The sequence below is a fragment of the Anastrepha ludens genome, chromosome 3 (assembly GCF_028408465.1).
Source record: "Anastrepha ludens isolate Willacy chromosome 3, idAnaLude1.1, whole genome shotgun sequence".
Taxonomy (NCBI): domain Eukaryota; kingdom Metazoa; phylum Arthropoda; class Insecta; order Diptera; family Tephritidae; genus Anastrepha; species Anastrepha ludens.
The window spans coordinates 553,100-566,841 of record NC_071499.1 but is presented as its reverse complement, the minus strand read 5'-3'; the positions used below and the strand labels follow the sequence as shown (position 1 = coordinate 566,841).

The 13,742-nt window shown below is 33.8% G+C and overlaps 1 protein-coding gene across 2 annotated transcripts; it reads left to right on the top strand.

The window, feature by feature from the left end:
• Positions 1-12,686, top strand: LOC128856786 (uncharacterized). 2 transcript variants are annotated; one of them, XM_054092109.1, is made up of 6 exons: positions 737-1,142; positions 2,698-6,246; positions 9,472-9,646; positions 10,246-10,267; positions 11,602-12,117; positions 12,185-12,686. In XM_054092109.1, exons 2-6 carry the CDS (start codon positions 2,731-2,733, stop codon positions 12,366-12,368), a joined length of 4,413 nt encoding a protein of 1,470 aa, XP_053948084.1. In that variant the 5' UTR covers positions 737-1,142; positions 2,698-2,730; the 3' UTR covers positions 12,369-12,686. The 2 variants fall into 2 exon arrangements, with proteins under 2 accessions (XP_053948085.1, XP_053948084.1); XM_054092110.1 differs by lacking the exons at positions 10,246-10,267; positions 12,185-12,686 and having other exon boundaries at positions 1-1,142; positions 2,577-6,246; positions 11,602-11,691.
• The last annotated feature ends 1,056 nt before the right edge of the window (positions 12,687-13,742 follow it).

The following is a 13,742-nucleotide window of genomic DNA, read 5'->3' as shown; positions in this document are numbered from 1 at the left end:
TACTTTAAAATTCTCAATGGCGAATTTCTTGTTTTCAATAATTACAATGAGCTGTCTATAGTTAGTGGGCTTTATCGCTTGCAAAATCAAAACAATTTGAAACTTCCCCTCAAAATAAAATTTAACTTTGCTCTCTCGATTTCCTTTTTCTTCCTTTGGACCGCGCGATTTCATAATTGTTCCGAATTTTTAACAATTATTTGTCATCACTTTCAGCTTTTAATAGTTAATCCTCAGTCAGTCCTGTAACGGTTGTTGACCAACGAATTATGTTTGAATTGCACGGCTTGACATGCAATGAAACGCCGAGTACAAAGTAAAGTTAAAACTTTAATTTTTTTTAGTATCTCAGAAAGATATGCAGGAATGAGTTCTCGAAGCACCTTGTACTTACATATCTGTACTTACTTAAGCAAAAATTCAGAACCAAGCCCCACGCTTGCATACAGAATAATCCACCAAGACACTGAGCTCGTATTTAAAACAGTATAAAAGTGAAATCAACGAAGGAAAATCGCATTGAAGCGAAAGCATAAGAACGTCTGCCCTGACATGATTCGATGTTATTGTTCTCATTGTACTTGATTACTACTGTGTTTATTAATTGAGTGAAAAGCAGAGGCATAACTTGGGCACACATTTATATTTTATATGCGTGTTCGTATGTAAAGACTACATTTATATGTCCGCGGGCTGAAGCTTGGCGCCAGACCCAGATGGAGTCATTCAGTCAAACTCTCGCGGTCAAATTATACACAACCTAACGGGATAAATACGGAAATTGAATTTTTTACAATCAAAGAGTTAATATACTTACATATTATTTACAATATAATTTGCACTTTCCCCCCAACCTAATGAAGAAGTTATATTTGTGAATGTGTTAAATTATTTTTCTTTCGCCTTAAATAAAATGTAAAACAATATATTTATTTAGCCGGAGTAATTAGATGGTGTATGTATGTTTATATGTGAATACGTGCATACATATTAAAATAAATCGTTGTACAAGTAATGGCTCATTTAAACGCTCATTATTACAGATACATTTTATTAAAATACAGAGCTATGTTTTGAACAAACACACAAATAAGAATACGGCATGCAATACGGTACATACTCATATCGTGCTTTAATAAAAAGTAAGTAATGGGTGTGGTGAATTGAGATGAACACAAGTGTACACGTATGTATATAATATATGTGCATACATATGGATGTATTTTTGTACTACTGAAGTCGAAATGCAACATTAAAGTCATTCTCCCATCTTTCATTAATTAACTTAAAAAAAGTCTCACCATTTCTCTATTATTCTTGCATCCCATTCACTCAGACTCCTACATATATATGTATACGAGTACATACATATCTATATATAATATAATAAATATACACCTAACTCTTTTTTACATGCAAAAAATCGTGTAAAAACTATATGCAACATATGATAAATTTGGGGAGAGCCTGCACAATTTTAAAAGAGCGACTAAGGAGAAAACCCCTAAATATTTTCCCAAAAAACCACGTAATAATGAAATCCAAATCAGATAAATATCAAAATCATTTTTATTACAAAAAACCATTAGGAATAAATATCATTTTTATTACAAAAAACTATTAGGAATAAAAATCAATATGATAATGAGAGCAAGCGTGCACGTTTACTACAGCCTAGACCAAACATGTTATCATCAGTACATAGATATGTCAGATACTACATCAGATAAGTCCAGCCCATCTGTCGGGTTTTATTCAAACTACGAGTATTAATGATTTCTGTTGGTTTTTTACTGTCTCAAGTTGTTTATACAAGGTGGCGCAAAATTAATCACCCTATCGGAAAACTTCTAATTTTCCAAATGGCGTTGTACGTCGGGCGTATTTTACACTTGTGAACTAGACAGCCATAGTATACAAACCTACAAGCAATGGAGGGCGTAAAGGCCAAATAAAGAATTTCATCATTAAAAATTTGTTTATCCAGTAAAAAAATGATTCAAAAACTAAATTGGATATCTAATTTTGCTCCCCCATGTACAATACTTGTTATCCAGCTACACGCGGCCTAAAAATTACGTTGAAATTTTAATGGTTAGTTCTAAAATGTATTTATTGCATCGTTTTTGAAGGTATGCATGTACTCGTATATATGTACGTGAAAAATTTGTACCTAAGAAGATATTATTTTACTAATTAGTTTGTATTATTTTTCGACTTGAGATTCGTCCAAGAAGGAAAATTTAGTGAACCGTGTTAATTCAAAATCGTGTAAAAAAGACTGTGTAAAAAGAGAGTTGGGCAAGTATATATATATATATATACATATATATGTGTATATATAAATGTAGATATGTATGTATTTACATATTAGTTTTCGTGTTTTCTTGAAATATTGTTTCTTGGAATTCTGGTTATTTTCTGAGTTTAAAAACTCATCCCAGTAATTGTTAATATTAAGCAAAACAAATAATAAGCGAGAGTTATAATTTTCCCTGAGTGAAAAGTATATTAATTGAATTTTAATTGGTTTTTTTGTTTTTAATTTATGTAACTTTTTAAATGGTTGCAAATAGAAATCTTGGAAGGCTACTTGCTTCGATTGTAGTAACTCAAAGGTCTACTTACTCATGTGCATATGAAATCTGTCTGAATAATGACGAGTAATATGAGCTTTTGATTATAATTATGAACTAGTTTTCAGAAAAGAAGCAGATATCTAACTACAAAATGTGGGAAGGAAAAAGAGATGACGGTGCTTTCCTTAATGGTAAAGGAAAAATAAAGAAAAATGTTTCAGTTGATAAAATGGGATTGAACTTGGAAAGCAGTTGTATTTTAAGAATGGGGGATAAGAAAACGTGCGAAGTAAACAAAAGTAATTATCACGAGAGTAACGTTTCGAGTATGGATAGCAAATACATGATTTATGGCTTACAACCTGGAGTTATTGAGCAAAACCAACCCATCTATGAAAATATGAAGCACGATTTGCTCTCAGACCAAAAATTTGTACTAAGAAAATTATTTCGAACTATCGAAAAGCCGGATACTATATATGAGAATTTGTGTCGTGGATGTGGTTACGGCGTTTTTGAAGCAAAAAGCTATTTATGTAATTTTTGTTCATGTGTTGTTGGAGGACTGAGGAATAACCAGTTGCGGCATTTAGAAGAAAGCGATCAAATTTATGTGAATACTGGTGAGAATATTTATGAAAATGTCTGCGTCAAATGCTCTGCTTTGTATAATACAGATGCATGTGAGATCTGTTTAGCGAACGAAAATAAAATGACACCCAATATTTTTGAAGAAATGCAATTGGCAGTTGCTGCTTCCAAAAAAGATCAAATTCCCACAAAAATATCAAAATTGAAATCATTTAATAAACAAAAACTTATTAGTGGCATTTTTGGATCGTTGAAGAGAGGTGTAAAAACCAATCAACGTTTTCCAAGTGGTCCAGAACACGGCAGAAAAAAACTTACTCAACTGGATATTATCCATCACGTGGATGGATCCAATAACGTTTTTCGTACAAATGAAACCTTTGATATACAAAGAATATGCGAATTGAAACAAGCCCAAAAACATTTCGCTGAGATTTCTACTAGTGACCAGCATATTTACGGTCGTTTAAAATATTGTGAAAGCATTGACAGTGACACTACTACAGTAACAGTAGATACATTGCGTATGTTTAGATCCAACTCCCAAGACCAGCTACAAGCATCCAAATTAGATTCTATTTGTTTCACAAACACTAAAGAATTTCATTCACCACCGGCAATCAAAAACGCTTTGATTTCTTCGAGAAGGCAATCACACATATCGCAACCCCCCCTTTTAGACTTCAATCCACAATGCATTCCAGATAAAAATGTTAATCTACCGAGTGATACCAAGCTTGCATTGCCATTGTCCAATAGTGTTTGTTATTGGATGAAATTATTACGTAAGCAGGTTTACAATTATCACGCTCATGATGCATTATTTGATGATGGGGACTTTACTTCGTGCATTCCAAAAAGTATTCCCTCAAAAAATGTACTATTACATGCATATTGCGTCTCTAGTTCGAGTTATAACAATTGTAGTTTGAAGGCGTTCCCCTCTCATTTAGCAGAAACTATGACTAATTTTCCAGTCACTGATAAAAAAGGTGAATTCAAAAATGCAACGCTTATGAATAAAATAAACTCACACTCTGATTCCAGTAGTAATGCTCGTGTTGTTAGTGAGCAAATGGAAAGTCGTTTCGATGTGATGGTGGACGCATTTAAGAAAAATGTGATGACAAAACATTTGCTCTACCATCAGAGAGAGTCGCAACCATCTGTTGATCATTCCAATTCGCTCAGCGCAGTGCCCAAAGCAAACCACTTAACACGATCAACACAACAGCGAACAAAACACCAAATAATATGTATGAATAACGAAAACAATGCAGCTTTTGACTGGCCTGCCGAGCACAGTCCGATTTCAGCAATAAATTCTCAACAAGCGCTCTCAAGAGTTGGCTCCCAAAAATGTCTAGCTAGTTGTTGCTCAGCTTGCAATGTGGTCGAAGGGAAACATCATCGTTGCGGGTGTTTAAACGTGGGAGATCGTATACCTCGTGCCCCCTACTCCGAATTCCAGCAAAAAACAGTGGCTTCAGTTGAAAAAACTGAGAATAAAAAAATAAAAACAAAAACTTTACTAAAAACGGAAACGGCTGACGCATATAACAGTGCTGTGGCATCTGGTGTTAATAAAAAGCAAGTAAAGCAAATCAACTTTATTGCCAATGCTACAAATAATATTGGAAATAATTCATGCCTAGCAAATGAAGCTCACTTAAAGATTAATTTAGTGCGTTTAATAAATAATAGCTATATATCTTATAGTCTTAATACAAACGTTTTACATTCGTTCTCTAATCGATCACAGTACTTTCATTGGTTACAAGAATGGTTGCTTTGTTATTATAACCCGTGGAGTTTGCACGCCAAACGTACTTTGAAGGTGCTTGCTAATTGTAATAGCTTTGAAATAGCTTTTAAATTATGGGCTATACTGTGTGAGTCAGTGCCGCGACATAAAAGTATGTGGAAATATGATAAACAAGGGGCGGGAGTTTGTAATGGTAAAGCACCGATTAGCGGAGCGAACGCACAAGTTGTTATGAAATATAATCGTATGGCAATGCAAAGTGAACTGGAAAACGTAGCTGTTTTTGATGAGAAAAATAGTGAAAATCTATGTGTGAAAAAAATTGTGGGTACAAACAGCCCAATGAAAACCAACGACGAAGTAGTTTTGCGTATAAAGAGCAAAGAGTCTTTAGAAAGAAGTAAAAAAGCTCAAGGGAAATTTTTAGATCTTGATAAAAATGTAGCTGAATTGAATGAGCAGGGTTTAAAGCAGGAGGGTCGCAGCGATAACTGCGATGAAAACATAGAAGTTAGGTTGGGATCATTTAATGAAAAAGCAATCGTTTCTTGCGAAACAAAATCTCCAAATGGTAATGAAGAACAGCAAAAGGAGGAGGATATTTATCAACCCATTTGGAAATTTCAAACTGTTGGAGAAGCTCATGAATCCTACGATAGTGATCCTGAATATTATGATGCAAATAGCCGGTCTACAAGCTCTAAATCCTCATTGGTAAAACAACAAGTAATACCATATGATTCATCAATACCATCGCTTTTAACTTCCGATAATGTGGAAGATCATGGCGAGTGGGAGACAGATGACGAGTTCATGTTCTCAAAAATTGTCGACGGATGTTGCGTTGCTAAAGACACGACACCATCACAAACATTACACAGCTCTGTTACGCAGGGCAGCAATACAAAGACAAGTAGTAATACAAATGTCGCTTCATCAGCGAACTTCAATTTTGAACACCCTCAACTCCGTGCAGTGTGCATATTTTTCAGTCTGACTGAGCCCAATATCCGTGCCATTATCTACGACTACAAAAGGGCTCAAGCTTCGCAATATTTTTCAAAAAATGCACAAGTGCACCCAATAACAGAGAATAGGAGTAAAACAGTCCCCATTACGCCAATTAATTACCTTTGGAAATCATCTTCAATTGATCGTGTAATGGATCTGCCTCGTAAAAACTCAACTTGTTCAACAACCAAGATAACCTCTCAAAGTGGCGAAGCTTTATCAGTTTTTAATTTGAAGTCGGTGAATGCGTGGAAGCTTAACCTTTTAAATATATCCGATGCAGAAGATGAGGAAGATTTGGTAAGTAAGAGTAACTTAATGTGAAATTTTGTATAAGGAAGCCAAGGTATTGGGATATGGGATTTAGTTTCCAGAATCACTGAAACTGCTCGGTTAATGAATACTCATTTAAATAGGCATTCGAAATAGTGAGCAACGAAATTTAAGGACAAAGGCTTCCAATAAGTGAAAGCAACTTACCTATGTGAAATGTGTAGACTTTTGTTTATTTTGAAATGCATCCTTCTCTTACTAAATAGCGTTCAAATATGATTCCTTTATATATTTGACATAGCGACCTTCCTCGGGAATAGGGTAGCGTTCCACAATATTTATTTATTTATTTCATCAATTAAAGTATAACTTAAATAGATTACTAATATTAAAGCTATGTATATGGTAAACAATACTGTGAGATACATTAGTCACAATTCAAAAAGTGTATCTCCAGATTAAGTTTTGATTTGAAAGTCTCTCGTGAGTTAGAGAATATATCCAAATGTTTGCATAATTGGTTAGACTGTCTTATACAACGTGCAAGCGGTTCATTTCGACTAAAATTGGTCTTGTGATAAGGTAAATGGAACATATTGCTGAGTCTTAGTCTACGAGTAGGACAATTAAAGAGTATTAGCTCCAGCAAGAAGTGACATTTGATATGATTCGTAACTATGTCCCTTATAAACATTACCGATGAAGTTTTTCTCCGCATTTCTAAAGTTGGCAATGCTAACAAAAGACATCTACTTTTATATGCAGGCAAACTGCAAGGCCAACGAAGTGAATGAATAGCAAATCGAGTGAAACGTTTTTGAACCTTCTCAATTCTTAAAGATGAACCCATATAGAATGGATCCCAAATGATGCTGCAATATTCGAGGTTTGATCTTACAAGAGAAAAATACAAATTTTTCAGCGTAGAAATATCCTGGAACTCCCTTGAATTCCTTATTACAAAGCCAAGCATAGATCTAGACTTGGCACTCATAAAGTCTATATGTTTGGGAAACGACATTTTCGATGTAAATATGACCCCCAAGTCTTTCTTTTCGTAAATTTTTGTGAGGTTGGTAGTGCCCAACTTGTAAACGAAATCAATCGTAACTTTTCGTCTACTGAATGACATGTGCTGGCATTTACCAGCATTAAGAGGTAAGGAGTTATCATCACACCAAGCTTCCAATCTGGTTAAGTCTTCTTGAAGTCTTATGCAGTCAGTTACGTTCTCTACCCGACTGTAAATTTGCAGGTCATCTGCATACATCAGACAACGTGATGTCTCGAAAACGTCTGGAATGTTATTAACAAACAGTAAGAACAATAGTGGTCCAAGATGGCTACCTCGAGGTACGCCTAAGGTAACTTTGATGGCATCAGATTTTATGATATTTATACGAACGAATTGAGTTTTATCTGTTAGATAAGATGCAAGCCACTTGAGTAAGCTAGTATGAAGACCAAATAGACTATAGAAATGTTCCTTTATTTTGAGTAGCTTTATGTAAAAGTAGCATTAGAAGCAATTTTGAAGTAAGCAAACTCACAGTTGGAAATTGAAATAAATTGTATAAATAAAAAAAACGAATATATATATATGTATATAATTGGCGCGTACACCCTTGTTTCACAAATGGAGGAACCTACAGTTTCAAGCTGACTTTTATAAGGAGCTTTTTCATGGCAGAAATACACTCGGAAGTTTGCCATTGCCTGCCGAGGGGCGACCGCTATTAGAAAAACCCTTTTCTTCGTTTTGGACTTTCACCAAACCTACGTTCTCTCTGAATTCCGAAAGGTAGTCCCGCACTAACCCATTCGGCTACGGCAGCCGCCATAAAAAAACAGTAAGGAAGGCTAAATTCGGTCCGGACTGAACTAAATATATCCACGCAAATTGGGTAAAATTTAATTTGGGCTGGCTGGTAATTTTCGGAAAGTTATATTGTAGCTTATAACACCAGAGTAACGAAAGAAACGTATTCTTAATATGCAAAAAGAAGTCTTAGATTTTATCGGCTCTCAATATTAATTATGTCGGTTATAAATGATTGTGAAATAAATTATATGTGAACTTAGCTGACCCTTATATGCTGAAGCTTTTGTATTTGACGTTTCAAATTTGAGGTATGCATGCTTCATTTGGTCTCCGTAATATACGTGCCATGCTGTTAGAGCTGAACGAATACAGAAAGTATTCTTCCATTTTGTGTTGCGTAATTTACGCTTTTCGAATCCTATCTTTAGCTATGAAGCTGCTTATTGATTAACTTAAAATCATTACAGAACAGGAGAATAATCCTATCGTTGTCTTTCATTTTTGATTTATCCGTGCTGCTTCTTGAGAGGATTTTCTTTAATATTCCGGCCAGAGCTCTGCGTAGTTCGGAGTTCTTCTATGTTGTCTCTTTATGCTTGAAATGCTCCTACTACTAGCGCTTTAATTGAGTTCAACAAGTATTTAATTTTCAAAAGATCGTCTATTGAAATTTTTGAATATTTATTGTAGATAGTTTAATTGTACATTTTTTACTGCCTATAAATCTTAAAATATGTTCGCTTAGCCTATAAGAATCTATTATATTCATTGGCTTAATAAATAATTAAGAAGAAGCATTGTTTGTATAAGACAGTCATGAAGACTTTTAAGCAACCACCGTCAGGGCTTTTTCATAAAAATTACTTGTCCTGATTTCTATGTTTTGGGTTTACATTTGAGTGAAATTTAGATTATAATATTTTATATTAATAGCACTTAACACAATCTCCAAATTAAAATATATTTTTGTGAACTTTTTTAGGGTCTGATTTCTTTCACGAATTGAAAACTGTGAATGTTGTAAAAATACCGGCATAAGTCACAAGATTCAATCACAGTTAATTAATATATTTTAATATTTTTATTATTTTTCGGCAATGCTTGCATTTTGCTGCTTAAAATGTGTTAATTTTAATTCACTATTGAAAGCATTTCACTGTGGCGTCTGCAATGAATCCTAAATAAAATATTATATATTTTTCCATCATTGCTAACGCTGAGATCCCGTAGAGTTAATGTATGATACTAGCGCAGTATACAGCTGTATATTAAGCCCTTCTTATATATGATACTTATAACTATATTTTGATACGCTCCTCGAAAACGTTAAGTCTATTCATTCGGTCTAATTTGTAATGATCGCTATAGGAGTTTTTGAATATTTTAATTTGGATGTGTTTCTTATATTAAATGTTTTATTAATTTTTTAGATCGTGTCAGAAAATGAGATTTTGCGATCGCAAATATTTAAGGAGGAACCCGAAAAGCCGGCTTCTGTCAAACCCACCACTTTACAGCGCTTCAAAAGTGCTTCTTTCGGAAATCTTTTGGAAATACCGAATGAGGATGACAAGAAATCAATTACAGAACGTATGCGAAACAAATGTAAGTATGCACTTTGACTTTATGTAAGCGTTACATTTTTTATTCAGCTTCAGTCATCTATAGATATAGCCGCTTAAACTTTTATGCGATTTATTTCCAAACTCTTGGTTATTTTATTTGTGTAGGTGGCCCAATTGAATTGTTTCTTTTTAAAAGATTTCGTTTTCTTAAACTGAACTACAATTTATTGAACATGAAAAAGAATTCAAATTTGAATTTGAATTTCAACACAAAAACCTCAGAGAGCCCTATTGACCATCATAGCCGCCCAATTATTACAGGTAGAGCGGCTTGACTTTTTGTGGGACAGAATCGTCTACATTTTCTTATGCCAAATTGACCAGATGGGAACTTTGTAATCAGAGAAGAAGATATCCGTTAGTTGGCTGTGTTCATGCATGTGTTACACCCCCTTTGATTTTTTCCAAGGCTCTATAAAAAGCTCCTTGGAAGTTTTCAATCTAATATAGCTTTATAAAATTTTTTTTTACGATGCAGTTTTAAGGTAGTGGCAGTTCAATTGGGTCATTCTCTGCTGTAATTTTTACAATAAAATTGTAATTTTAATATGATTTACTAAGTGTTTCATTTTTTTACAGTGCAACGAGGAGTTTTCAAGCTGTAAGTATACACCGAAACGAGTATTAAAAAACTTGTTTCGAAAAAAAAAGATCTATAATCACCTGCAATTGTATATATTATGTTATGTTTAATCATCATTGGGTATCGGTTTTTAATTTTAGATTGAAAAGTAGGTAAATAATTTCTTTTGTTTGATTTTATTACAAATACGAAATGGCATTCTGTGTGGGACTAGTTAACAACTATTTCCATTGAAAAAAATATAATATCTTCATCGTCACATTGAAATGTGACAAAGAAAGCTGGACAAATTCCAATATACGTATTTAAAAAACGAACAATTGTCCGTACAGCTGGTATCGGAAGAGTTGTCACATTTTAAGCTTGAGTTTCATTTTGAAGTTTTTAAAGTTTGGCCATGAAACTATAAGCGTTCCAATTTGCTGTATTGTATACTTATTTATGTGTGTATATGTGCATTAGGGTCACCGAGGATAGGAAAAAGCCCCTTGAAATACTGCCAATCCTAAAACAATCTGGTAGAAATTCTAGGACTCAGGCTTGGTTTTGTGGAACAACTATAAGGGGTCTTGTAATGGATATCATTTGCCAATATAAAATACATAGGAAAATGCGACACTGACTAATCTTAACTCTATAGTTAAATTTATATTTTAAAATGATTCGCAGTATTCCTATAACATCACTTTCTCAAAGTGGACTAAGGCAAGAGGGTGTGGCACTGTTAAAAAACGTTTTCTATTCAAAATTTACGTTTTTCGAAATCGTGAAACTTAGATTTGATTTTAAATAGACTTCACGTTTATTGCTCTGGCTCTCTATGCATTCTATTTATTTATTTCCTCAAAATCGAATTGTTAGGGAATGCTGATGAAGTTGTATTTTTGCTGAATTTAGATCCCAGTTATTCTAACAGCAACGGAAATCTCTCGGAAGGGAATCTTGTACTAAATGTAGGTTACTCGTGTTAGCTAACGCCAATAGGAACGTCAAAGGGATTTACATCATCTCCGGCTTTCTCTTCATCTGAATAACAGGTCTGATTTAGGAATCTACGAAACTTTTCATCATAAATAAAGTGCCTTAAGGCCACGGAATATTTATTCTCTAGATTTCTGTTCAAATTGATTTTCGACAGCCGTCTCATCCGAAAACCCGTGATTCCGTTAATTGTTCCTTAAAATTGAAAAATAGGGCAATGGGCACAACAGGCAAGACTACCAGAATAAAATAAAAATCTTGGAGAGGCACTTAATTGCTAACCGAATTGAAACTAATGAAAATATTTATTCATGTTTCAAAATTGTTGACTACCTTATAAACTATTGTCAACACTTTTTATTCCATTGTAGAAATATGCGTTCACCAAAAAGCGAGAAAAAACGAAATGGCATCTTTCGCCCTGTAAAAACGGGAAGTTTGTACTTGGAAGAGGGAATGCGACCAAAGTTTCCGATTTTCTGCGCGTCACTGGAGCAATTAGAGATGAATGAATCCATAAATCCAAATGTTCCACGCTTTGTTGTAGACTGCGTATCTTACATTGAACGGAAAGACTGCATATTACAAGATGGATTATATCGAGCCTCCGGCAACAAAGTGGCCATTGATGAATTAAAACAAAAATTATCAGAAAGCTACATTTACGATTCGAAACTGTTAGTAGCGGATGATATACATACAATCACCAGTTTACTAAAGCAATTTTTTCGAGAACTGAGCAGCCCTCTGATTCCCCAACCGATATACGATCGCATCGGACGCAATTGCTCTGATGCTGCTGGTATTGAGATGTTACGAGATGTCCTTGAAGAGATACCTGAACCTAATCATGCAACGTTGAAGTTTCTTATCCGACATTTGAAGAAGTAAGTTTACCAAAATTATTAATATAGCTCGTTTTTATAATTAACGCCAAATTTACCTTGAAATCAGTGTGGCAGCCTGCAGTATGGAAAACCGAATGCCCGCATCGAACCTAGCGATTGTATGGGGCCCCTGTATTTTTTCCTCAAACCAAATGGTATTTGTTGACATTGGCCGGATGAACACATTAACTAAATTGTTAATTGAAAATTACGAATATATATTTAGAGAAAATGAACGACTTGTTAATTAAGCATTTATTGTAATTTTACATATAAACATTCTCTATTTTAGTTTTACCTTGTTTACATATTTGAATTGGAGTATTTGCCGAAAATTCACTTGTCAAAAAATACTTAAAATTTGTTTAAGCGTAAGTGAAACATAGAATTTAAAGGAAAACATAGTTTTACGAAGACGAAGAAATCATACGAAATGTAGTTATTTATGTAACCATTTAACCAAATTAACAATGTGATAAAATATTATATATTGATTGTGTGAGCGTAAGTTTTAAAGTTATTATAATTATGTATTAAAAGCAAAATAAATATTAAACTTCAAAATATTATTTTTTCAAAAATATTTTTATTTTGTTAAATTAATCTGTTGTTCACCACCGCTAAAATAAACAAACTTGTCGCTGCTCAATAAAGATGGAGGATGAAAGAACCTTTGTAGTAGAAGTAAGGGCGCACGGAATTTAGTGGACGTGGTTTTTATCCAATATCAATGATATTTATGTGGAATCTAAATGAGGTGGAGAGCAATACGTTTATGTACTAAGTTTGGAAGAGTTTTCCCTCCCCAGACGAAGTTTCAAAAACTTTTTTGACATGAATCGATATGAAAAAAATAGGCATTTCTGAAAAAACCTGTTTGACTTCAAGATAAAAATTTGTATCCTTGACTTCCGTTATGTTATAATCTCGAGTTAATCCACATAAAAATGTAATTTTAATTACATTATACAAATCTGTATTGCTAACAGTCCCGAAAAATATGTATTATAAAATTAATAATATAATAATTAATATATAATATTTATTGATTTGTTTTCTAGTATTACTCCCAATCATAATATACGTATATATGATACACATGTTATATTACCATCATCTGCACAGAGAAGAAAAGATTATGCAAAATCTCATTGTTTATAATTACTTTAGAAATGACACAATGTAACGCTTACTGTAAAATTTTTTGGAAAAAAAATTGCCTTTTTTGAAGACAAATTTTTCAAAAGTAGATGAAACATTATTATAAGTATTATAATTTTTCCCAAAGAAATTTTGAAATACTCAATGCATCGCAATTTGCCCTCGGCCCCCGATGCGTTGATAAATAAATTGTCGAAACTCGGTCAATTATTGCCCGATTGATGTGAAATTCCGTATACCATATGTTTATACCCTGAGAACGACGACTGTGTCATAAATTTATAAACACAAGCAAAGTTATATCAGACTGCAACAAAAGTTGGAACCCCCCCGCCGCCCCCCCAAATCTGAGCATCTGCGCACGGGCCTGCACCATCATACCATAAACATATGTTCTGTGTCAGCTGACACGATCAAACTTATGAGAGCGCCATGTAAATGAAAACTCACGAAGTAGGAAATCA